General features: G+C 39.1%; 1 protein-coding gene across 2 annotated transcripts in view; it reads left to right on the top strand.

Moving 5' to 3' along the window:
- LOC128667055 (uncharacterized) overlaps positions 1-27,998 on the top strand; it is a 233,165-nt gene that overhangs the window by 46,827 nt on the left and 158,340 nt on the right. For both annotated transcript variants that reach the window (XM_053721938.1, XM_053721937.1), the window contains exons 3-4: positions 8,265-8,462; positions 9,382-9,501. In XM_053721938.1, coding sequence (XP_053577913.1) covers positions 8,265-8,462; positions 9,382-9,501 — 318 coding nt within the window. The remainder of the gene's footprint in view (positions 1-8,264; positions 8,463-9,381; positions 9,502-27,998) is intronic.

The raw sequence follows: 27,998 nt of genomic DNA, 5'->3' as shown, positions 1-27,998 counted from the left end.
AGGGCATTTGGATGGACATTGCCCTTAAAAGGGCATTTAGCTCTTTTACTGCCCAAAGACGCTATTCTAAAATTAAAACACAGCCAATAAACCCTTAAAAATCCTAACACTATAGAAAGAGCACATAGGGGCCTACGCCCCAAGCCACCAAGCAGAGCACCTCCCAGGGATATAATAATGAAATTATTATCCTTCAAAGATAAGGAAGAAAACCTAAGACTTGCCAGAACGCAACACCCACTTGAGTTTAAGGGCTCAGAGGTCCAGATCTATTCAGATTTATGCCCCACGACACTGCAGAAATGAAGAGACATGAGATTTGTCACATCAGTGCTAAAGGAGAAGAGGATACCTTACAGATGGGGCTTTCCCACCTGCCTGATTGCCACAAAGAACAACACCTCACATGTCCTCAAACCCATAAAGGATCTTCCCAACTTCAACCAAGCACTGGGCCTTAACATCAGCCCACCACAGGGTACAAATGAGGTCCCTCAAGGACCCCAAGAAGAATCAGAGGCGAAGACCAACAGCTCCCTGGCTGACAGGCCGGGAAGCATGAACTGAGCTGCATCATTGGACTGAACTTACTCACTGTGGGTACTTTGCTGCCCAGCACCTGAGGACCCTCCTTGGAGGCTCAGGATAACTTTGCAGGTCATATGTTGATGTTGAGTTAGAAGTTTAAATGCCAATTAACTGTTAATATTATATATATCTATATTGTATGTTCTGTTTTAGTGTCATAAGTATGATATTTCTTAGTACTTCAAGGGCACGCTACACACCTTTAACATGAAACTGTAGCGATTAACACAGTCATCCAGTCTCTGTATCATATCAAAGGCCATATGGAGGAACAGACTCAGTTCTCATCACACAAAGTTAATTTCCCCACAGATCATAATGTAGGACCTACACTCAAACCAGAGATGACCACATTGAAAAGCCCACACATCTTGAACTCCCATTACACATTTGCACTTGATACTGGGACACAGGGAAATGGGACTCGGTCCTTATTTTTACAGCCCCAAAACTGTGATTCAGACTTACCCTAGAGGGCACTTAAATCACAGACATAACATTAAATCTTTGAAGGGCCCCGTTTAGCAATATCAGAGTCACTTTATAGAGGTCTGAGGGAGGAATATTCTGATATACACACTCAAAGACAATGCCACTTGGGGGAGGTCACTTCCATTGGAATACAACAAAGATCAGGAGGGGTATAACTACAGGGGATACACTCATCAAATTCAACCCACATAGAATTAGGGCCCCTGAGATGTAGATACACCTATTTTACCCAGGTAACATCTACATTCCCTGCAGCTGAGCGCAAGGTAGACACAGTTGGGACAATATTGGGCCCCAGACATCACTTACCTCCACAACTCACACAGGCATAGTCTACTCTGCCCCTAGTGGAAAGCTTCAGCCATTATAGATTAGGACACAAGCACATAAGAACAGGGTGTGAACATGGCATGACAGAGTAAGACATACTACTTACTATATAGCAAATACAAAACCTCACTTAAGATGTTAGTTTGTTTTCTTTTTATTCTCTTTCCATATGGAGAACGTTGATTTAATAAGTAACTGTTAAATGTTTATATAACTAGCGAAAGCACGGGGACAACTACTCCCGATTTGTTTAAGTAGTTGTTAAGGTTTGCATTACCATAGAATTTACTGATATTGAGTAGTGTTTTTGTATTATACTGCACACTAGACGCAGTAAATATTACCTCATCATACTTTTACTTGTCTTCTTAGAAAAGACACCTTTCCCCTTCACTACTTTCTTCTTCCCTTTACCCCTTTAATCTCTCTTCAACCCCTCCTCCTCTTCTTTCTCCCCTCCCCCCCCTTTTTTTTTCTTCTTTCCCCTCCCCACACGTACCTGGTCCTCTCTCCCTGTGGAGCTTACATACCATGACACGTAAACAGAGCCAATACAGAACCCACCCTATTGAGCTCATATCCATAAATGTCAAGGGCCTAAACAGCCCCAATAAATGTTCAATAGTTTTGCGAGACTTGCAAAGAATGAGCGGGGACATAATTTACCTACAAGAAACTCACTTTTCAGCGGCACATGAGCCGAAGTGGTATTGTCACCATTACCCCAACGCATTCTTTGCCTCAGGGCCAACTAAAAAAAATGGGGTTGGGATTATCTTAAATGCAAAAATACCATTCCAGGTCATACAGACATATAGAGACCCAGAGGGCAGATACCTAGTGATTACTGGTTCTTTGTACAGCAGACCCATTACGCTTGCAAATTTATACTGCCCCAAACACCTCTTTCTGCCAAGAGTCATTCGTAAAATATTAGAAATGCGGGTGGGCATATTGTTTCTAGGGGGAGAAGTTAATGCATCTTTTGACCCTTCTCTAGACACCTCCAATGGTGTATCCAGCGCCCCCCACAAAGTACTGAAACGTATGACTACCTCACTAGCAGAACTAGCGATACATGACATCTGGCGCACACACCATCCGTCGGTTAAAAATTATACCTTTTACTCACATCCTCATAGGAAATATTCCAGGATTGACTACCTGTTCACAGATACTATAGGCCTCACGATCACTAAAAGAAGCAATATTTATGCGATCACATGGTCAGACCATGCCCCAGTCGGTTGCTCTATCCTATAGCCCAATGTCCCAATCACACCCTATATGTGGAGACTGGACGACACGCTTATAGGCGACCCAATGTTTAGCGCTGATATACATAAACCCATAACAGAATTCTTCCACCTTAATGCTGCTGAACACATCGAGAAAGCTACTATATGGGAAGCGCATAAGTGCACTATCAGGGGTCTCCTGATAAAGAAGAGATCCGGTCTAAGAAAGGCTAGGAGAGAGTGCTATCAAACTCTGTTATCTAAAGTTGAGAGAGCGGAGCTAACTCACAAAGCACAACCGAAAGATGAAGCTGGTATGAAAGTACTGGTCTCGGCCAGAGAGGCCTTGTTGCAGTTTTTACAGGAAGACTATCAAAAACAGGCATTGAAACTGAAGCAACTTTATTATGAACAGGGGGATAAAGCTGGAAAACTACTGGCCAGAGCAATTGCACGGAAAAAGTTAAAGGCTTTTGTACATCATATGGTAGATAGAGAGGGAAAGGTTAAAACGGACGCTGATTCCATAGCAGCCACCTTTAGAACGTACTATGAGTCTCTATTCAACCTACAACACATCAATCGAGAGGGTGAAGAACACCCTCTACCGTCACAAGAGGATAGAAGTATACTAGACTACCTTAAGGAGATTGACCTCCCCAAGCTTACAGAACAAGAAAAGGAATCATTGGATTCCTCAATCACAATAGGAGAAATTAAAAAGGCAATTAAAGATCTTCCGTCGGGGAAAACCCCCGGGCCAGATGGCTTTGGTCTTAAATATTATAAAGTATGAACGGACATCCTAGCCCCGATATTACTAAACTTATTCAACTCACTATCTCAATTCCCCAACCTCCCAGGCTCCATGCTGGAGGCATATATCATGGTGATCCCCAAGCCAGGGAGACCGCAGGATAAGCCTGAAAATGATGTTGATGTAAAGATTCTAGCCAAAGTGATAGCCAACCGAATGAATAGGCTTCTACCTAGATAGGTTTCCACTGTTCAAGTGAGTTTTATCCTGGCACGCGAGGCAAGGGATAACACCCTGAAAATCCTGCAAATGATCACGCACGCCCAAACTCATAGGATGCCACTCTCCTTGGTCACAACGGATGCGGAAAAAGCATTTGATCGGGTGAATTGGTTATTCATCCAGCACACGCTGAAGAAATTCGGCTTTGGATCCAAATATATAAACATATATTCAACACCCAATGCGAGGATCAGGGTTAATGGTGCGCTCTCTAGCGCTTTCATGATAAAAAATGGGACCAGACAGGACTGGCCCCTCTCGCCACTCTTGTTTGCCCTTACGATCAAGGTTTTTGCAAGCAAAATTAGAGCCAACCCACAGATCAGAGGATTTTCCATTGGCAATACCGAGCACAAGCTCTCGATGTATGCTGATGATATCTTACTGACCATATCAGACTCACCCAACTCATTGCACGAAGCCCTGGCGGAATTCTCAGCCTTTGGAGAAGTATCAAATTTCCTTCTCAACCCCCAGAAGTCTGAGATCCTGAACTTTACCGAATCGCCCACTCTGTTCAGCGCCCTCAACATAAACTGCCCAATCAAAATAGTTCAACACTCCATAAAATACTTGGGGATATTAATTTCACCTGATATATATGAGATAGCAGAACTTAACTATAAACTCATCTGGGATGAGGTCCTTAAGGACCTATCTAACTGGAAAAACAAGACCATCTCATGAATGGGACGAATCAGGGTGGTTAAGATGAACATCCAGCCGAGGGTGTTATATGTGATGCAAACGGTCCCAATCTCTCCAGTAGCACAATACATACAGCAAATCCAGACAGCTATAGAAGCCTATATCTGGAACGGGTTGAAGCCCAGAATCATAAAACATACTACTTACATGCCCAGAGACAGAGGAGGCCTAGGGATCCCTCTTTTGAGGGAATAACACAGAGCTATCTCCTTACAGAGATTGGTTGCGTGGAGTCAAAACCTGCGTAATAAAGCATGGGTACAAATTGATAACAACATTTTACGACGGGGAAATGTCGGAGCCCTGTCCTGGATCTCCGCAAAAAATCACCCGACTACCATCCTGCAATACCCCATGATGCTGGAGGTATTCAAGATGTGGGACAAACTAATTAGTGAAGACCCACATTTATCCTCTTTTCATTCACTAAACACCCCTATTCGGGAGAATCCAGATTTAGGTATAGAACATAAACCACACATCCCAGGAGAGTACTATACCCTAACAGAGGTTTCCATAGCCAACATATTGCATCAAGGCAAACTCAAAACACAGGCTGAACTCTCTGAATGGGCCCCAGATATCTTCACGTCGTGGTATAGGGTAGCGCAGATAACACACTACTTCCACACACATAAGGATAAACCAACACTGACTAGACGTAGATCACTATTTGAAATACTGTGCACAATGTTGAAGACCCCGGACCATCTAATATCACAATTATAAAAACTCCTCATGACAAAAGGGGGAACCTCCCTCCCGACATACGTCTTGGCTTGGCAGGCCGACCTTGTTCAGGAGATAGAAAGTAAGGAATGGCTTAAGATCTTTGAAAGGGCAAAAAAGGCCTCAGTGTCAATGAGAATACAAGAAGCACACTATAAATTGTTAAGTAGGTGGTACATGACACCCCAACGATTACAAAGACTTTACCCGCATGCTAACGGGGGGTGCTGGAGAGGCTGTGGAGGAGAAGGAACCCTCCTTCATGTTTGGTGGACCTGCCCATGTATACAGCCTTATTGGGAGGAGGTGTTGGGAGAAATGAGCAAAATACTAATGGTTATAATTCCACCAAAACCATCATACCTGATCTATCATGGTTTACCCAAGATTGTAGGGGAACATAAATACCTACTCCTCTTGCTGATGCTGAATAGTGCGAAGGGGCTAATTCCAATACACTGGAAAAAGACCTGAGTCCCAAGCTTACAGGACTGGAGGGCCAAAGTGGGGGAATTGCTTAGACTGGAGAGATACCACTACCTCAAAGTCGGCAAACTGGCTACACATGACATGATGACATTAACTTGGACGGGCAGAGGGTTATAACACAGTCTATCAGACTATTAATAGACCAACGGAATAACAGATCCTGTCCCACACTCATGAGAAACTGCTCTTATCCCTTTCCCCTATACCTCCCCTCCCCCCTACCACCCCCACCTTCCCCCCCTTTTTTTCTCTCTCCCCCTCCATCTCATTCTTCTCTAGATAGCTTTTGTTTCATTTCCTATAACACTATTTACTCTGATTTCCTTTCCATAGGCAAGTACGGGTGGCAACATCAGGGACTAAAATAATCTCAGCTGTATGTAGCAAAGATGCTGAGTACCTTTATGTGTATAATATCAGGAACCTGATGTTAAGTTTCAATGAACATGTTTGTCTGTTGATATGGACTATTCAACACAACGAGTAACTCAACTCGTTGAAGCAAGCTCAAAGTTAAATATACCAACTGCAAGTAGCACTAGTTGAGCAGATGATATGACTCTTTGGCACCAGTGCATAACCCAGATATGTCTCTCACGAACTTAAGGACTTATTACTGTACACAAAGTGTTGTCAATATCAAATTGGTCTATCCGCACTATGTATTGTATAATTGCTTTTTTTTTTCTCTCTTCAATAAAGCTTGTTTGAAAAAAAAAAAAAAAAATCCTAACACTAACCCCTGAAGATCCACTTACAGTTTTTGAAGACCCTACATCCATCCTCAACGAAGCGGCAGAAGTCCTCATCGAAGCCGGCAGAAGTCTTCATCCAAGCGGGCCGAAGTCTTCATCCAAGCCCGCAGAAGTCTTTATCCAGACGGAATCTTCTATCTTCATCCATCCGGCGCAGAGCGGCTCCATCTTCAAGACATCCGGCACAGAGCATCCTCTTCAATCGACGGCTCTTCCAGAATGAAGGTTCCTTTACGGGACGTCATCCAAGATGGCGTCCCTTGAATTCCGATTGGCTGATAGAATTCTATCAGCCAATCGGAATTAAAGGTGAAAAAATCCTATTGGCTGATGCAATCAGCCAATAGGATTGAGCTTCAATCCTATTGGCTGATCCAATCAGTTAATTCTATCAGCCAATCGGAATTAAAGGTGATAAAATCCTATTGGTTGATGCAATCAGCCAATAGGATTGAGCTTCAATCCTATTGGCTGATCCAATCAGCCAATAGGATTGAGCTCACATTCTATTGCCTGACTGGAACAGTCAATAGAATGTGAGCTCAATCCTATTGGCTGATAGGATTTTTTCACCTTTAATTCCGATTGGTTGATAGAATTCTATCAGCCAATCAGAATTCAAGGGACGCCATCTTGGATGACGTCACTTAATGGAACCTTCATTCTGGAAGAGCCATCGATTGAAGAGGATGCTCCGCGCCGGATGTCTTGAAGATGGAGCCGGTCTGCGCCTTTATGAATGAAGATAGAAGATGTCATCTGGATGAAAAGTTCTGCCAGCTTGGATGAAGACTTTGGCCCGCCTGAATGAAGACTTCTGCCGGCTTCGGTGAGGACTTCTGCCACTTTGTTGAGGATGGCTGTCGGGTCTTCAAAAACTGTAAGTGGATCTTCGGGGGTTAGTGTTAGGATTTTTAAGGGTTTATTGGGTGGGTTTTAATTTTAGATTAGGATACCTATCCAAATGCCCTTTTCAGGGCAATGCCCATCCAAATGCCCATTTCATGGCAATGGGGAGCTTAGGTTTTTTTAAATAGGATTTTATTTGGGGGGTTGGTTGTGTGGGTGGTGGGTTTTACTGTTGGGGGGGTTGTTTGTATTTTTATTTACAGGTAAAAAAGATGATTTCTTTGGGGAAATGCCCCGCAAAAGGCCCTTTTAAGGCCCATTGGCAGTTTAGTTTAGACTATGTTTTTTTTTTATTTTGGGGGGCTTTTTTATTTTAATAGGGCAATTAAATTAGGTGTAATTAGTTTAAATATTTGATAATTTCTTTTTTATTTTCTGTAATTTAGTGCTTATTATTTTTTTGTAATTTAGTGTTTTTATTTTGTGTAATTTAGTTAATTGTATTTAATTAATGTAATTTATTTAATTGTAGTGTAATGTTAGGTTTTAGTGTAAGACAGGTTAGGTCTTATTTTACAGGTAAATTTGTATTTATTTTAACTAGTCTACCTAGTTAAAATAAATACAAACTTAGCTGTAAAATAAAAATAACACCTAAGCTCACTTTTTGGCTTCCCAGGCAGACTCATAATACCGGCGCTATGGAAGTCCCATTGAAAAATGACTTTTTGAAAGCTGCGGTAGTTACGTTGCGTTACGGCCCAAAAAGTGTGCGGTACACCTGTACCTGCAAGACTCGTAATACCAGCGGTAGTGAAAAAGATCCTTAACACTGCTTTTTCACTCATACCGTAAAACTCGTAATCTAGCCCTCTACTAACTAAATCCTAACCAACCTACAAATAACCTTAACCAACTAATAACACGTAACTTACTAAGTAGTATTACTACTAGTATTAACTACTCATACTAGCTAATAAACATAGACTACTCCCCCATCTGATTCTGCAATCTAATATCTAATTATCTATTTTTATGCATCCACAGATGATATCACCAGTGATTTGCCAAGCCCAACAGTTTCATCGTATGAACTTGTGGAAAACAAGACCCAAAATTCTCCATATGATGAGGCATTTGGATGGTATAAAAAATTTCCCCCTGCGCATTTCAACAAAATATACTTCAAGATCCATCAGAAAGAAACCAAAATGTCAGCATCATGCGAACTTCACCAGGAGGAAGGTAACTATGGGTGGTGTAGCCTAAGCCCCATTCAGTTTAAATTAAAATATATCACTAATGATATCTCCTTTTTCATTTTCAAACTGGTAACCTGTCACATTAAAGGCACCAGTTATTTAAGACCAGTGAGTGCAAGCCTGCTTTTTTCACTATATATACTGTATATATATCCAGCACTCTTCCATTAAGCATATTTACAAATAAACTGCAACATTATGTATTTATTTTCCTATACAAAATATCATCATAGGGTAACAAATTATCCTCAATTGATCTCTAGGTATTGGCAACATACTAAACAGGTGTGTGTATATGTATGTATATATATATATATATATATATATATATACACACACATATATACATACACAGTATATATATGTATACATATATACACACACATATACACATATATATATATATATATATATATATATATATATATACACACATACACAAACACGTGTATATATGCACATACACACAAACATGTGTATATATACACACACACATGTGTATATATATACACACACACAAACATGTGTATATACACACAAACACGTGTATATACACACACACACAAACACATGTATATATATACACACACAAACTCGTGTATATACACACACACAAACATGTGTATATATTCACACACACACAAACATGTGTATATACACAAACACGTGTATATACACACACAAACACATGTATATACACACACACACAAAGACGTATATATACACACACACACAAACACGTGTATATACACACACAAACACGTGTATATATATATACACACACACACAATCATGTGTATATACACACACACACACAAACACGTGTATATGCACACACACAAAGAGAAATACACACACACACACAATATTATTAAATCTATTTTCTGTTTTGAATTCTGTAGAACAACGAAGAGGTTTTACTTCAGATAGTCAGACATCATTTTCAAGCAGTGAAACCTGTGATGTGGAATCTAAAGCTACAACAAAATTAACTAAATACCTACCTAAGTTAACATTCTCTGGTAAGTAACACATTTCACCAATACAGTACATAGCATCCACTGGAATGCAGGGACAGCTATATTTCAACATAACGGGTTATGGCACCCGTGACTATAAGGAGATGGGGAATAACCTCAATACTATGCGTTTAAAATATATATTTTTTAAAGGGTTTATTGGGTGGGTTTTATTTTTAGCTTAGGGTTTTGGGCAATGTAAAAGAGTCAAATGCTCTTTTAAGGGCAATGCCCATCCAAATGTCCTTTTCAGGGCAATGGGGAGCTTAGGTTTATTTAGATAGGATTTTAATTGGGGGGTTGGTTGTGTGGGTGGTGGGTTCTACTGATGGGGGTTGTTTGTATTGTTTTATACATAAAAGAGCTGATTTATTTGGGGCAATGCCCTGCATTTTAAGGGCTATTGGCAGTTTTGTGTAGGCTAGGGTTTTTTATTTTGGGGGGCTTTTTATTTTGATAGGGCTATTAGATTAGGTGTAATTAGTTTAAATATTTGATCATTTCTTTTTTATGTTGTGTAAATTATTTTTTTTTCTGTAATTTAGTTAATTGTATTTGATTAATGTAATTTATTTAATTTTAGTGTAATGTTAGGTTTAACTGTAAGGCAGGTTAGGTTTTATTTCACAGGTAAATTTGTATTTATTTTTACTAGGTAATAACTATTTACTAACTAATCAACCTAGTTAAATAAATACAAACTTACCTGTGAAATAAAAATAAAACATAAGCTAGATACAATATAACTATTAGTTATATTGTAGCTAGCTTAGGTTTTATTTTACAGGTAAGTATTTATTTCGTTTTAAATAGGAATTATTTAGGTATTAATTGTAATTTTTATTTGGAATTATTTTAATTATGTTAAAGTTAGTGGGTGTTAGGGTTAGGGTTACATTAGGGTTAGGGTTAGACTTAGGGTTAGGTTTAGGGGTTAATAACTTTAGTATAGTGGCGGCGACATTGGGGGCAGCAGATTAGGGGTTAATAAGTGTAGTTAGTTGGCAGCGATTTTGGGGGCAGCAGATTAGGGGTTAATAACAGTAATGTAGGTTGCGGCAATGTTAGGGACAGCAGATAAGGGGTTAATAAGTGTATGTAGGTGGCGATGACATTGGGGGAAGCAGATTAGGGGTTAATAATATCTAACAAGTGTTTGCGATGCGGGAGGGCGGCGGTTTAGGGGTTAATATGTTTATTATAGTGGTGACGATGTCCGGAGCGGCAGATTAGGGGTTAATAATTTTATTTTAGTGGCGGCGATGCGGGAGGGCCTCAGTTTAGGGGTTAATAGGTAGTTTATGGGTGTTATTGTACTTTGTAACACTTTAGTTATAAGTTTTATGGTACAGCTTTGTAACGTAAAACTCATAACTACTGACTTTCAGGTGGCGGTACAGATCTTGCAGTTATTGGCTGTACCGCTCATTTTTTGGTTCGGACAGGCAAACTCGTAATAACGGCGCTGTGGAAGTCCCATTGAAAAATGCTGTAGTTACGTTGCATTAAGGCCAAAAAGGTGTGCGGTACAGTTATACCTACAAGACTCGTAATAGCAGTGGTAGTGAAAAAGAGCTATAACGCTGCTTTTTCACTCAAAACGCACAACTCATAATCTAGCTGAATGCTAGTATTATCCAAATAATATTGGTTATATTTAAAAGCTCTATCCTAAGCATGGAGAAGAAAAAAGAGAGACAAGAGCGCACTCTCTAAGAGTAAAAGTATTTACTGAAAATTTAAAAGCGCAATACAGAATAAACGTACAAGATTAAAAACAATCAATGCAGTGAGTGAATAATATCACCATGAAAGTACTCCTCCCCGACTGTGATGAAAAGATTGCTTCCGGAAACACTGGAATCTTAGCAGCATGTATCGGATAGTCTATCAGCCTGTCAGCTGTCACAGAACTCTTTACAGCTTGCGATCCGTAAGTGTTGCAGCCGGTCAGTTATTCCAAAACTTTTGCAGGGAGAGAGCAGTAAAGCCTCAACGCGTTTCCTTGGTCTCCACCAGACTTTTTCAAGAGGTAGTATTACATCTCATCTTGATTAGCTACCTTAAATACAGCTGCTTCAACAAGATGCTGGAGAAATGGTCAGACAAGATTGGTCTGAATACATGTCCATCAATGTGATTGTGAAAGGTGAGAGATCTAAAACACACCCACTGGACACCTTATTATTTTAACCATATAGGGGCCGCATTCAATATTGGTACAAATTCACATGAAATAAGATGATCTATAATACATAATCTGGTTGTTACAAAAATAAACAAAAAACTTATCGTAATTGTATTTACATTCCTATGTCTAAAATGCATCCGAATAATTAATAAATAGTCTTCTATGTGCATTAATAGTGACAGTAATTGCACACATCTCATAACTGGCTACGTTTAGGGAACAGTTAAAGAACATACACAAACAAATTTGCACAGGAAAAGTCCCAGCAGTGTATAGGAGCATGTATCAAACATTTCTCGTACCAACTAATAGCCCCCCCAACTACATAAAAATGACAAAAAAAGCACAAGTAATCTGACACAGAATTAGTGATGTCCCGAACTGTTCGCCCGCGAACGGTTCACAGCGAACATAGCTGGTTCGCGTTTGTGGGCGAACACATGGCGATGTTCGATCTGCCCCTATGTGTCATCATTGTGGAAACTTTGACCCTTTATGTCACAGCCGCCTGACACATTAGAGCCAATCAACATCAGACACTCCCTCACAGACCCTCCCAGCTACTCGGAATCCGCCATTTTAGACTCATAACGACCTTGCTTTCTTAATGAGAGGAGGTGTTGTGTTTTTGCTCCTGACATTAATAGGAAAAACATAGCTAGGCTAGTGTATTTACAGTCCAGAAGGACTCCACTCATCTCTGCTGCAAGCACAGCACCCCAAAAAGCCCTTTTTAGGGCTATATTTCGTGCCTTTTTTTTTTTTCGTTTTTTTTTTATTAGCATTTGCCTGGCTTTCAGGCTCTGTGTTTAAGGCTCACAGCATATGCTGTGATTACTGCCACCACTGATATCTCCCTAACAACATTAGTTTAAATTTAACTAACCAAAAAATTTAATTATTTTTCTAGTAAAAATTTTTTTCATTTTCTATCAGGCCAGTGTCACACAGCATATACTCTGGTTCATTGCTCTGTGCCAGCCAGCAGCCACCAGTGTTAATATCCGTTTATAACATTATTTTAAATTTTAAAAAAAATATATATATATATTTTGCTAGTGTAATCTAATTACATTTACTATCAGGCCTGTGTCTGTCAGGCTCACTCAGCATTAATATACCTCATTTTTTTTCAGTCTTTTGGTTAATTGGTCTGTGCCAGGCAGCCACCCAGCACTCTATTCTTCTTCACCTTAATTTTAATCTAAAAAAAAAAAGTTTAAATTTGTTTGCTAGTGTAATCTAATATAATTTTCTATCCGGCCTGTGTGTTTTGCTGACATACAGAGCCTACTGTGTTTACTTGCTGCCCTCCCTAGTCTATGAGCCACGACTCATATGTGTTTAACCATTTTTTAATTTCCCCCACCAAAAAATAATTTCAATCATTTTTCTAGTGTAATCTAATAGTATTTTCTATAAGGCGTGTGTGTATCCGACTTACAGAGCCTACTGTTTTAATAGCTGCCCTTCCAAGGCTATCAGCCACGACTCATATGTATGTGCTTAACCTTTTTCTTTTAATTTCCAAAAAAAAGTCTTTAAATCATTATGCTAGTGTAATCTAATTGTATTTTCTATCAGGCCTGTGTCTAACTGTCTATCTGACTTACACAGCATACTGTTGTTAATTGCTGCCCTACGTAGCAGCCAGCCAGCGCGACCACTCATAGAGTCATATGTGCATTGCACTTCTTAACATAATTTTAATATTAAAATCTAAAATTTTAAAATATTTTGCTAGTGTAATCTAACTTAATTTTCTATCAGGCCTGTGTTTTTGTCATGTGAGATAGTGGGTGATGGTAGTGCGCTTAGTGTAGGGTATTAAACACCTTAACTAAATAGCAGATCCTTCAAGCTACTATAGTGAAAAATTAACAAGTGTGAGAGGGAAAGTAAGGGCGCTAGGAAAGCTAAAAATACCACTGAAAGCTAAGAGATAAATGTATAATGACCAAGGACTTCTAATAGATAATTAATGTATTTAATGTACCATAAAGGATGACAAAGAAACAAAATTACAAAATTAAAAGGGACGTCTCCCAAAAAATTGCATAATAAAAAATCAGTATAAAATTATTATAAATAAAGACTGGATTCCAGTTAAACGTTGGATACTATGTACAAATAAAAGTTCATTCCTTAGGACCTTGCCAATTGCGAGATACAATGTCTATATCTAAAGTCAGATGTCAGATATACAGATAATCTTGATTGCTGTTCTATGTAATATTCCCACAATAGAAAATCTTTACTTCATCTGTATTTTGGTAGGCTAAAAAGTTAAAACGTCTTTATTTTTATCTTAAAATGCTTAACGGCAACTTTACCAAAGGCCGGTCTCTGTCAGGCAACTCCGTGTGTGCTCCACGAGAATCCGGCGTCTGACGTCACGGTTTCCACCTCGAGGGCTCGCCTCTGATCAGCCAATTGGAACCTCCGTGGGTCCCTGTCTGTCAGTCTGTTGTTATCCGGTCCGATTCTTAGTAGTTTGCTTATAGTTGGAGGTTGCTCTTAGTGCTGTGCACGCCACCTCTTTTTTATGGGTATCCGCCAGGGGATAAAAATAATGCAGTACAACCCGGGTTGATAATTCTTCTGTACAAAGGTAGTTAATCCTTAGATTGTGTTATGTGGTGCTGGTTTTCTACGCGTTTCACTCCTTTCAGAGCTTTATCAAGAATGACTAGCCCACATTATCCTCCTCCTTTTCAAGGTGTCTCTGTGTTCTGATTGGTCAAAGTTTTGCTTGATTAAAGAGATTGAGTTTTTCTGACATCTGACTCCTTGTTTTTTCTCTGACATCTGACTCTTAGTTTTAAAACTAAGAGTCAGATGTCAGAGAAAAAACAAAGAGCCCTCGAGGTGGAAACCGTGACGTCAGACGCCGGATTCTCGTGGAGCACACACGGAGTTGCCTGACAGAGACCGGCCTTTGGTAAAGTTGCCGTTAAGCATTTTAAGATAAAAATAAAGACGTTTTAACTTTTTAGCCTACCAAAATACAGATGAAGTAAAGATTTTCTATTGTGGGAATATTACATAGAACAGCAATCAAGATTATCTGTATATCTGACATCTGACTTTAGATATAGACATTGTATCTCGCAATTGGCAAGGTCCTAAGGAATTAACTTTTATTTGTACATAGTATCCAACGTTTAACTGGAATCCAGTCTTTATTTATAATAATTTTATACTGATTTTTTATTATGCAATTTTTTGGGAGACGTCCCTTTTAATTTTGTAATTTTGTTTCTTTGTCATCCTTTATGGTACATTAAATACATTATTAATCTATTAGAAGTCCTTGGTCATTATACATTTATCTCTTAGCTTTCAGTGGTATTTTTAGCTTTCCTAGCGCCCTTACTTTCCCTCTCACACCTGTGTTTTTGTCACTTACACAGCATACTGTGTTAAATTGCTGCCCTACCTACCATCCACGACTCATATCTGCCAGCCTGTGTGCCAGGCCCAACTAGCCAATTAGTGGCAATAATCACAATTCTTGTAACAGTATATAAAAAAATAAAAATCATAATTTTTTGGACTGCAAATATTCAGTCTCCTAGTGCCATTGAATTGCATTTACCTCCTGCCTGCCACTGCCAGCCTTTTGTGCCAGGCCGTCTAGCCAACTATTTACACCAATCATAATTGTTGTCACAGACAGTATAGTTACTTATTAAAATTAAAAAAAAATTGATTGTTGATCTTAATCCTCAGTTTGCTCGTGCCCTAGAATTGCACTTTTCTACTGCCTTCCAAGCCTGTGTGCCAGGCCTACTTGAAAAATATTTACACCAATCATAGTTGTTGTGACAGTATTCTTAATAATTAAAAATTAAAATTGTTGGTAATAGTTGTTGAGAATCCTCAGTTTGCTGGTGCCATTGAATAGCACTTTCCTGCTGCCTTGCAGCCTGCTGTGAGCCAGGCCCACCTAGCCAATTGTTGCCAGCAATCATATTTCTTTTAACAGTATTGCAAAAATTGTCAATCATCACTGTTTTGACTGTCAGTAATCAGTCTCCTAGTGTCCTTGAATTGCATCTACCTCCTGCCTGCCAGCCTTTTGTGCCAGGCCGTCTTGCCAACTATTTACACCAATCATAATTTTTTGTCACAGTATAGTTACTAATTACAATTAAAAAATTCTTGATTGTTGATGATCTTAATCCTCAGTTTGCTCGTGCCCTAGAATTGCACTTTTCTACTGCCTTCCAAGCCTGTGTGCCAGGCCTACTTGAAAAATATTTACACCAATCATATTTGTTGTGACAGTATTCTTAGTAATTAAAAATTAAAATTTTTGTTAATAGTTGTTGTGAATCCTCAGTTTGCTGGTGCCAGTGAATAGCACTTTCCTCCTGCCTTGCAGCCTGCTGTGTGCCCGGCCCACCTAGCCAATTATTGCCAGCAATCATATTTCTTTTAACAGTATTGCAAAAATTGTCAATCATCACTGTTTTGACTGTCAGTAATCAGTCTCCTAGTGTCCTTGAATTGGATTTACCTCCTGCCTGCCAGCCTTTTGTGCCAGGCCGTCTTGCCAACTATTTACACCAATCATAAGTGTTGTCACAGTATAGTTACTAATTAAAATTAAAAAATTCTTGATTGTTGATGATCTTAATCCTCAGTTTGCTTGTGCCCTAGAATTGCACTCTTTTACTTCCTTGCAAGACTGTGTGCCAGGCCTACTTGAAAAATATTTACACCAATCATATTTGTTGTGACAGTATTCTTAATAATTAAAAATTAAAATTTTTGTTAATAGTTGTTGTGAATCCTCAGTTTGCTGGTGCCATTGAATAGCACTTTCCTCCTGCCTTGCATCCTGCTGTGAGCCAGGCCCACCTAGCCATTTGTTGCCAGCAATCATATTTCTTTTAACAGTATTGCAAAAATTGTCAATCATCACTGTTTTGACTGTCAGTAATCAGTCTCCTAGCGTCCTTGAATTGCATCTACCTCCTGCCTGCCATCCTTTTGTGCCAGGCCGTCTTGCCAACTATTTACACAAATCACAATTTTTGGTCACAGTATAGTTACTAATTAAAATAAAAAAATGCTTGATTGTTGATGATCTTAATCCTCAGTTTGCCCGTGCCCTAGAATTGCACTTTTATACTGCCTTCCAAGCCTGTGTGCCAGGCCTACTTGAAAAATATTTACACCAATCATATTTGTTGTGACAGTATTCTTAGTAATTAAAAATTTTAATTTTTGTTAATAGTTGTTGTGAATCCTCAGTTTGCTGGTGCCAGTGAATAGCACTTTCCTCCTGCCTTGCAGCTTGCTGTGTGCCCGGCCCACCTAGCCAATTATTGCCAGCAATCATATTTCTTTTAACAGTATTGCAAAAATTGTCAATCATCACTGTTTTGACTGTCAGTAATCAGTCTCCTAGTGTCCTTGAATTGCATTTACCTCCTGCCTGCCAGCCTTTTGTGCCAGGCCGTCTTGCCAACTATTTACACTAATCATAATTGTTGTCACAGTATAGTTACTAATTAAAATTAAAAAATTATTGATTGTTGATGATCTTAATCCTCAGTTTGCTCGTGCCCTAGAATTGCACTTTTTTACTTCCTTGCAAGACTGTGTGCCAGGCCTACTTGAAAAATATTTACACCAATCATATTTGTTGTGACAGTATTCTTAATAATTAAAAATTAAAATTTTTGTTAATAGTTGTTGTGAATCCTCAGTTTGCTGGTGCCATTGAATAGCACTTTCCTCCTGCCTTGCAGCCTGCTGTGAGCCAGGCCCACCTAGCCATTTGTTGCCAGTAATCATATTTCTTTCTAAAATCAATGCCTTTCCTGTAATCTATTATTCAAAAGGATGACATATGTCCTCTTTCATGCTCTTGTTTCGGTTGAGGCTCCGGGACCCTCTTATTAAAAAGGCCTAAGAATAAATAAGTGTACTGGGTGTCTAATCAATGTGTTGTTCTATTTCCCGGGTCATATAAATGATCTCTGGGATTCTAAAATCAATGCCTTTCCTGTAATCTATTATTCAAAAGGATGACATATCTCCTCTTTCATAATGTTTTTTTCTGTTGAGGCTCCGGGAGCCTCTTATTAAAAAGGCCTGAGGATAACTAAGTGTACTGGGTGTCTAATCAATGTTTGTTTCTATTTCCCGGGTCATATAAATGATCTCTGGGATTCTAAAATCAATGCCTTTCCTGTAATCTATTATTCAAAAGGATGACATATGTCCTCTTTCATGCTGTTGTTTCGGTTGAGGCTCCGGGACCCTCTTATTAAAAAGGCCTGAGGATAACTAAGTGTACTGGTTGTCTAATCAATGTTTTTTTTCTATTTCCCGGGTCATATAAATGATCTCTGGGATTCTAAAATCAATGCCTTTCCTGTAATCTATTATTCAAAAGGATGACATATGTCCTCTTTCATGCTGTTGTTTCGGTTGAGGCTCCGGGACCCTCTTATTAAAAAGGCCTGAGGAAAAATAAGTGTACTGGGTGTCTAATCAATGTTTTTTTCTATTTCACGGTTGCAAATAATGATCTGTGGGTTTCTAAAATCAATGCCTTTCCTGTAATCTATTATTCAAAAGGATGACATATGTCCTCTTTCATGCTGTTGTTTCGATTGAGGCTCCGGGACCCTCTTATTAAAAAGGCCTGAGGATAAATAAGTGTACTGGGTGTCTAATCAATGTTTTTTTCAATTTCCCAGGTCATATAAATGATCTCTGGGATTCTAAAATCAATGCCTTTCCTGTAATCTATTATTCAAAAGGATGACATATCTCCTCTTTCATAATGTTTTTTCTGTTGAGGCTCCGGGAGCCTCTTATAAAAAGGCCTAAGGATAAAGAAGTGTACTGGGTGTCCAATCAATGTTTTTTTCTATTTCCCGGGTCATATAAATGATCTCTGGGATTCTAAAATCAATGCCTTTCCTGTAATCTATTATTCAAAAGGATGACATATCTCCTCTTTCATAATGTTTTTTCTGTTGAGGCTCCAGGAGCCTCTTATAAAAAGTCCTAAGGATAAAGAAGTGTACTGGGTGTCCAATCAATGTTTTTTTTTTATTTCCCGGGTCATATAAATGATCTCTAGGATTCTAAAATCAATGCCTTAACTGTAATCAATTGTTCACAAGGATGCCATATGTCCTCTTTCATGCTGTTGTTTCAGCTGAGGCTCCGGGAGCCTCTTATAAAAAGGCCTAAGGATAAAGAAGTGTGCTGGGTGTCCAATCAATGTTTTTTTTTTATTTCACAGTTGCAAAAAAATTATCTATGTCTTTTTAAAATCTATGCCTTACCTGTCATCTATTGTTCAAAAGGATGCCATATGTCCTCTTTCCTGCTGTTGTTTTTGTTGGGGGTCCGGAACACTATTCTAAAAAGGCCGAAGGAGAATGACCTGTACTGTACTGGGTGTCCAATCATGTTTTTGTTTTCAATTTCACGGTTCATAATAAATATCGCCGTGTAACTAACCTGTACTCTGTTGTTCAAAAGAATGGCATATGTGGTGTTTCATTCTGTTGTGGTTGTTGAGGGTCGTGGCCGTGGGACAGCATATAAAACGGCTGAAGGAGAACAACCTGTACAGCCTTGCTCCTCTTTTTAGGCAGGCCAGCTCTTTGCATACATGCCCACAGACTCTGTAACGCATGCCTCTTTTAGGGAGAGGTGCAGCCATAATGCAGGGTCAGAACCTCTGCCTGCAACTGTTATACTCGATTTTGCGAAAGGAAGTAAGCTTACCATGGTTCCCTGCACACACGTATTGTTGTTATATTTTGGTGAGGGTAATCATGATGGCCATGTAGACCACCACCACTGAGAGTCCTGGAAGTAACAGGGATGAGATGAAAAAGCTAAGAATAGTAGAACTTGAAACAACAGAGTTAGCCATGGGTGTTAGTGCAAGACCGCTTGGCTTTTTTTTGGCTTTGGGTGCGGCTATTCATGCAGGCCATATAGAGCTGCCACCATTCGGTGTCATATCAGCTATTAAGCTAATAAGAACAGTACTACCAAAATACAGCAAATGAAGGGCCTTATGAAGAATGAGCCAAGGTTGGTTTGTAGTATTTGGTTAGGCTAATCATGATGGCCATGTAGACCACCACCGAGAGTCCTGGAAGTAACAGGGATGATGAGATGAAAGTGCTAAGAATAGTACTACTTGAAACAACAGAGTTTGCCATGGGTGTTAATCCAAGACTGCTTGGATTTATTTTTGTATTGGGTGCAGCTAATCATGCAGGCCATATAGAGCTGCCACCATTCGGTGTTGTATCAGCTATAAAAATAATAAGAACTGTACTATCAAAATACAGACAATGAAGGGCCTATGAAGACTGAGCAAAGGTTGGATTGTAGTATTTTGTTCGGCTAATCATGATGGCCATGTAGACCACCCGTAACAGGGATGAAAGTGCTAAGAATAGTACTAATTTAAACAACCGAGTTAGCCATGGGTGTTAGTCTAAGACCATTCTGCTTTTTTTTGGGTTTGGGTGCAGCTAATCATGAAGGCCAGATAGACCTGCCACCATTTGGTGTTGTAACAGGTATTAAACTGCAAAGAACAGTACTACTTAACACAACCTACTTACCATGGGTCCCAGAGCATATGTTTGGTTATTATATTTTGTAAGGGTAATCATGCAGGCCATATAGACCTCCACCGATAGGGTGAGTATGAGTAACAGCTATTAAAATGTGAAGGACATTACTAATTAACACAACATAGTTACCATGGGTCGCAGACCAAGAGCAGATGTCTTATTATTATATTTTGTATGGGTAATCATCCAGGCCGTATAGACCTCACCAAATAGGAGGAGTTACAGAGATTAAAGTGCTAAGAATGGTAGTACTTAAAACACAACCTAGTTAAAATAGGTACCAGACCGCATGTCTTATTATTATATTTTTTCAGGGTAATCAGGCAGGCCATATAGAACACCCCCGATAGGGGGGGGGGGAACAGGGATTAAAGTGCTAAGAAAAGTACTAATTAACACAAGCTAGTTGGGTCCAAGAACGCATGTTTAATTATTAGACTTTATTAGGGTAATTATATATCTAACAAATCTATCTATTTCTCTTCTATCGATTCTATCTAACTATCAATCTATGTATATCTATCTATCCTATCTATCAATCTATCTTCTGTCCGGGATGTTTTGAGACAGCCACTTTGGGAATGTTAGTTGATTTAGGCCCATTATGGCTTAAAAGCAGACTCGCATAAACTATGTAATTTTCCATGGGAGTTTTGCCAGGGATCCCCCTCCAGCATGCGACAGTCCAGGTGTTAGTACCCTTGAAACAACTTTTCCATCACTATTGTGGCCAGAAAGAGTCCTTGTAGGTTTTAAAGTTCGCCTGCCTATTGAATTCCGCCGTTCGCGAACCGAAAATTTTAGGTTCGCAACATCACTACACAGAATATTAGATGACGGTAAAATATAGAAATAGTTATCAGAAAACTAATGTCACTAGGAGACATATCATGACCTTGACGGATATTTTATATACATACTACAATACCATGTGAACTTTAGGGCTCCATGTACTAAGCCGTCAATTCATCCGTCATTGTAGACGCGGATAAACTCGCCGTTACTCGCCGCGGGCGAAATGGTGTCCGCTGTCGCTATGTACTAATAATCCCCCAATAAATAGACACGTCTAGCCCGCCGTGAGCAGTGGCGGAATATTGATAAATTTGACGCCTCGCTCGCTGCGACTAAGCTGATGTACTTAACTTTCAGTTGAATTGTCTGGCCAATTGTTAACACGTCACATGCAAGGTGTCACGAACGTCATAGTAGTCGTGGGAATAGAATTTTGCTCCTATAAAAGTTCAACTTTTCTAAACAACTTTATTATTGTTCAGCCATCCTATAGAAATTGGACTTTATAGATTGCCATTCTTCAGGGGTAGATGGCAAACAAACATATCACAGAAAAATAACCATCATAGCCCCTATGACTTTGGATAAGTGGCGTGAAAAAGCTGATTGACCCATTCCAATAATGACGCTAGAAACTAACCAATCGATTAGCGACATTTGCAGTATTCTGTCTTCTAGACCGCATTTGCATCACACGGAGAATAAACAAATACAGAAGTGTCTCCATAGCTGCCGAAATGAACAATGTAAGTACAATGCTGATATTACTGCCTTTTATATATGTCTAGACTGGCGTCTAGAGTGACTTTCCTATTGTTTTGTACCTTGCCCGCCACCTAAAAGGTGGCGAGGCAAAAATAATGAGGTGGGAGCGGAAATTGTCGCGAGCGGACAAATAGATTTTTTAGTACATTCGTTTTTGGCAAGTTGGTGGTCAAATGTGTGTAATTACAGTGAAAAATGGAGAGGTAGCGAGGTTTGGCGGATAAGTACGCTCACAATTTTAAAGATGCGAGTTTGAACATAGTTGACGACTTTGTACATATCAGTTTGCAAATTTTGACGCGAGATTTGTTGCGGGTAGCTCGCTGACTGCTTAGTACATGGAGCCCTGGGGATAGTGAACACTGTAGTATATAGCAATTATAGCTGAACAAATACAACTAAAAACAGAGATTGGAGTGTTACAGAAATAACTACAGTTTGTCCTAAAACTAAGATGTAATGATCTATGTGATAAGAAAAACTTAAAAATCAAGCCCAAACAGGTGACTGAATTCTATGTGCGAACATATGTTTCCATCGTATAATAAGGAAAAATGAGTGAAGAAAATGAGTAATCAATCTGAATAACAACATAGTGGCCATTACTCTACATACATAGTCCTACATGAAGGCCTGTATATCTAGGTCAATATTGAGTCCCAAACTACTGGCGGTGTTCAGAGTGCCTAGCTCGTGTATCCAGTACGTTTCTCGTTCGCGTAATGCTTTTAGCCTATTGTTAGAGGCTTGTGGGGCAATCCAATCGAGAACACTGATTTTTAAACTTTTTGGGTCAAAATTATGAGCAATTCTAAAATGTTCGGGAACACTGTGACCTTCAACCTTATTCTTGATGTTGTTCCAGTGTTCGTTAAACCTAGTTCAGATCATACGTTTTGTTCGCCCCACGTAAAAGCAATTACACTCACAAGTGAGGAGATAAACTACAAACACAGATTTACATGAGAACTTGTTTTTGACCTTGTATGTTTTGGTATTGTGAACATCCTTAAATAGATCGCCTTTATTAATATGTTTGCACATACCACATTTATTAATATTACAAGGCCATGTCCCATTACTCCTTCTTAACCAGTTGGATTCTGGAATGGTTTTACTGGGAATATGTGACCTTAACTTGGATGGAGCTAAAATGTGTTTAAGGTCCCTATTTTTCTTATATGTGACCAAAGGTTTATTTGGAAGAGTCTTACCTAGAATGGGATCACTGGTCAGAACTGCCCAGTGTTTGTTTAATATCCTTTCAATGTCTTTACTTCTTTGGTTGAAGGTGGTAATTAATCTAACTTCCTCCAGTTCTTTTGTGTGGACCCTATTTTTGGGGGTCAGCAATGAGCATCTCATTCCTACTCATATTGGATACCCTATGTTTTACACTGTATATCAAGTTGGGATCATATCCTTTATCTATGAATCTTTTATCTAGTAATGACGCTTCACTGTTGTAATCACTCATAAAGGTACAATTTCTTCTAACCCTCTGATATTGCCCAAGAGGTATGTTAGTCTTCCATCTAGGTAGATGCCCACTCTTGGCATTAAGGAAACCATTTTTATCCGTAGGTTTCCTATAATTTCTTACAGCTATCTTATTATTTGGATCTATAAAGAAATTAAGGTCTAGAACCTCAATAATTTTGTCTTGAATATTACTAGTGAATTTCAGATTCATGTCATTGGTGTTAATGTGTTCTAGGAATTCATCAATATTCGTCTTATCCCCCTTCCAGATGATGATGATGTTGTCTATGTATCTGAAATATTTTACAAGGTGTTTTACATCTGAAATATTCCTATCCTAAGCATGGTAGATTTCATAATGGTGTTTAACCTGTAAAACATGTTAATGATGTTTTACAGTCAATCCTATTTAATATAATTGTTATAATAAATAATTGTTTGTTAATCTAAATCAAATGAAATAAAATTATAGTTAATTCTTTTTTAAAACTATCATAAAAATTGCACTCTTTTGACATGAAAATATAAGTACACATCTATTCTGAGTCATGAAAGAATATTAGAACATTCTATTAACTTCTTATGAGATATACAGTAACTACTAAAGTCTGAGTTCTACAGTAATTAAAGGGACAGTCTACAATATAATTGTTATTGTTTTTAAAGATAGATAATACCTTTCTTACCCATTCTACAGTTTTGCATAACCAACACAGTTATATTAATATACTTTTTACTTATGTTATTACCTTGTATCTAAGAACCTTCTTCCAGCACTCTGATCTCATGACTGTGACTGTTTATTATCTATTGACTTGCATTTAGTATTGTGTTGTGCTTATAACTCCCTGTGCAGCAACAGAGTGCTATCTATATGACCCACATGAATTTATCAGCCTCTTGTTGTGAAAATGAATAATAAAAAAAAATTGATGATGAGGCATCCCTCAATGACTTAAAAAGTAGCATATGATCATACCTATGTTTTATTTCTAATAATAATAATACCAAGAGAACAAAGCAAATTTGATGTTAAAAGTACATTGTAAAGTTGATCAAGATTACAAGTACTATCAGATTAATGAAAGTTTAATTTTAAATAGACTAGCTCTTTAACAGCATTGCAATAAGATTGACAGTCTTATTTTAATACTTTTTGAGTGATTGAAATAAATATTAATAGTCTGTGATACACCTATAAATTGAATTAAAATTCATAGTACTAATAAGATAAAGCATCTTATGAAAAATAATTAAAGATATAGATAAAGAGGGATCTGTTACATATTATTTTGAAGGAAATCAATAAAATGTATATTGAAAATTGATTTGTTATCATAGTTAACTATAATCTATGAAGAAGAACACTTGACATTATATTTTTAAAAAAAAAAATGTTTGGGAAAGATAGTAATTCTGAAAAATACATAGAGAAACTAATAATCTAAGAAAATGATTGCAATTAAAAGTGTAAATAAATGTTTGTCCAAAAAATATAAATAAATAAGGTATAGCGAATGTGACAGTACATGATACAGAAATTAAGAGTTCCAGTATAATGCAATTGTAAATGGTTAACCATTATGTATTATGTGGTAACATCATTTATGTAAACTTATAGGACATTGTCTTTTACATGAAAGTCGTAATATAAATATCGACATTTTTTGATTAGCCAATATGTAATAAAAGCATTGAAAAGAGTAAGAATAAATAGAAATTTACCATTAGTGATGTCGCAAACATAAAAATTTGAGTTCGCGAACGGCGAACGCGAACTTCCACAAATGTTCGCGAACGGGCGAACCGGGCGAACTGCCATAGACTTCAATAGGCAGGCGAATATTAAAACCCACAGGGACTCTTTCTGGCCACAATAGTGATGGAAAGGTTGTTTCAAGGGTACTAACACCTGGAGTGTGGCATGCCAGAGGGGGATCCATGGCAAAACTCCCACATAGCTGATGCTGATGCAGAGTCTGGTTTTAATCCATAAAGGGCATAAATCACCTAACATTCCTAAATTGTTTGGAATAACGTGCTTTAAAACATCAGGTATGATGTTGTATCGATCAGGTAGTGTAAGGGTTATGCCCGCTTCACAGTGACAGACCAAACTCCCCGTGTAATGCACCGCAAACAACCGCAAACAGTCCATTTGCACAACCGCAAACTCCCCATTTGCACAAGATTGGATACCAAGCTAGCCATGTCCCGTTCCTTGTCCTCACTGATGTCATTGAAGGTCTCTTCCTCCACCCAGCCACGTACAACACCAAGGGTCTCCGAAACGTGACATCCACGGATGCATCGTCATCATAAACCGCTTCACTTGTATCTGACAACTCAGCAAAGGAAGCAGCAGCGGGTACAACATCATCATCATCACACCGTATGTCCATGTGTGTAATGCTGCCTGACTGAGACATATCCCTGTTATCTACATCCTCTGGCAATAATGGTTGCGCATCACTAATTTCTTCCAACTGATGTGTAAATAACTCCCTTGACAGATCAAGTGAAGCGGCTGTGGTGCTAGTGTTGGTGGTGGCAGCAGGCGGGCGAGTGGTAACTTGAGAGGTGCCCGAAGCTAAGCTGGAGGAGGATGGTGCGTCAAGGTTCAGAGCGGAAGCTGTAGAAGATTGGGTGTCCTGGGTTAGCCAGTCAACTATGTCCTCAGAACTTTTCGAGTTCAGGGTACGTGGCCTCTGAACACTGGGCATTATTCTAGGGCCAAAGGGAATCACAGCACCACGACCACGACGGCCCCTGCGGGGTGGCCTGCCTCTGCCTGTCATTTTTTTTCGATTAGTGGTACTATGCGTGCAAGCTACTGTGACAACAGATATGAGTGGCACTGTGCACTGGCAGAAGTTGGCAGACTAGACGCTGTAGGCCTGACACACACGCTTGCAGACAACTAACTGCTATTCAATCTATTACAGTCAAAATTTTATTTTATTTTTAAATGTACACTACTGTTACACCAGATATGAGTTGCACTGGTGTGACACTGTGCCCTGGCAGGCCCTGAAATGCACACGTGTGAAGGAAACTGACTGCTATTATTTCACAGTCAAATTTCTATTTTTTTTTAACCCCTTAATGACTGAGGACGTACGCCATACGTCCTCAGAAAAAATACAGTTAACGCCTGAGGACATATGGCGTACGTCCTCGTTGTGGAAAGCAGCTTGAAGCGATCCTGATCGCTTCCAGCTGCTTTCCGGTTATTGCAGGATGCCTCGATATCTAGGCATCCTGCAATAACAAATTTTACCCCTCCGGTGCAGAGAGAGCCACTCTGTGGCCCTCTCTGCACCGGGCATCGATGGCCGTATTCGTTGGTGGGTGGGAGCTGAAGTGGGAGGCGGGTGGGCGGCCATCGATGCGGTCCTTGTCAGAGAGGGGGCGGGATCGGGGGCGGGATCGCCGGGGGCGCGCGCGCATGGGAGGAGGCGGGCGCGTGCACGGGGAGGGAGCGGGTGGGAACCGCTACACTACAGAAATTTTTTTTTTTATAAGTGGGAGAAAGGGGTGCAAAATATTTAGTACTTGGAAATCTAAGTGATCTGGGAGTGGGTGGGGGATTGGTCTTGGAGGGGGAAGCTACACTACAGAAAAATGAAATAAAAAAAAAAAAAAAAAACATTTTATTTGCAAACTAGGTACTGGCAGACAGCTGCCAGTACCCAATATGGCCCCCAATAAGGCAGAGGGGGAGGGTTAGGAAGCTGTTTTGGGGGGGATCAGGGAGGTTGGGGGCTAAGGGGGGGGATCCTACACAACAGCATATGTAAATATGCTAATATATATATATATATATATATATATATATATATATATATATATATATATATATATATATATATATATATATATAAAAGATACCTTTTATTTTAGTACTGGCAGATTTTCTGCCAGTACTTAAGATGGCGGGGACAATTGTGGGGTGGGGGAGGGAAGAGAGCTCTTTGGGAGGGATCAGGGGGTCTGATGTGTCAGGTGGGAAGCTGATCTCTACACTAAAGCTAAAATTAACCCTGCAAGCTCCCTACAAGCTACTTAATTAACCCCTTCACTGCTGGGCATAATTCATGTGTTGTGCGCAGTTGCATTTAGTGGCCTTCTAACTACCAAAAAGCAACGCCAAAGCCATATATGTCTGCTATTTATGAACAAAGGGGATCCCAGAGAAGCATTTACAACCATTTGTGCCATAATTGCACAAGCTGTTTGTAAATAATTTCAGTGAGAAACCTAAAGTTTGTGAAAAAGTTGACTATTTTTTTTAATTTGATTGCATTTGGCGGTGAAATGGTGGCATGAAATATACCAAAATGGGACTAGATCAATACTTGGGGTTGTCTACTACACTACACTAAAGCTAAAATTAACCCTACAAGCTCCCTAATTAACCCCTGCACTGCTAAGCATAATACACGTGTGGTGCGCAGCGGCATTTAGCGGCCTTCTAATTACCAAAAAGCAATGCCAAAGCCATATATGTCTGTTATTTCTGAAAAAAGGGGATCCCAGAGAAGCATTTACAACCATTTGTGCCATAATTGCGCAAAATGTTTGTAAATGATTTCAGTGAGAAACCTAAAATTTGGAAAAATGTAACGTTTTTT

Source organism: Bombina bombina, chromosome 7 (assembly GCF_027579735.1).
Source record: "Bombina bombina isolate aBomBom1 chromosome 7, aBomBom1.pri, whole genome shotgun sequence".
Lineage (NCBI taxonomy): Eukaryota > Metazoa > Chordata > Amphibia > Anura > Bombinatoridae > Bombina > Bombina bombina.
The sequence above is the reverse complement of the archived record's forward strand: the minus strand, read 5'-3'. Positions and strand labels throughout refer to the sequence as shown.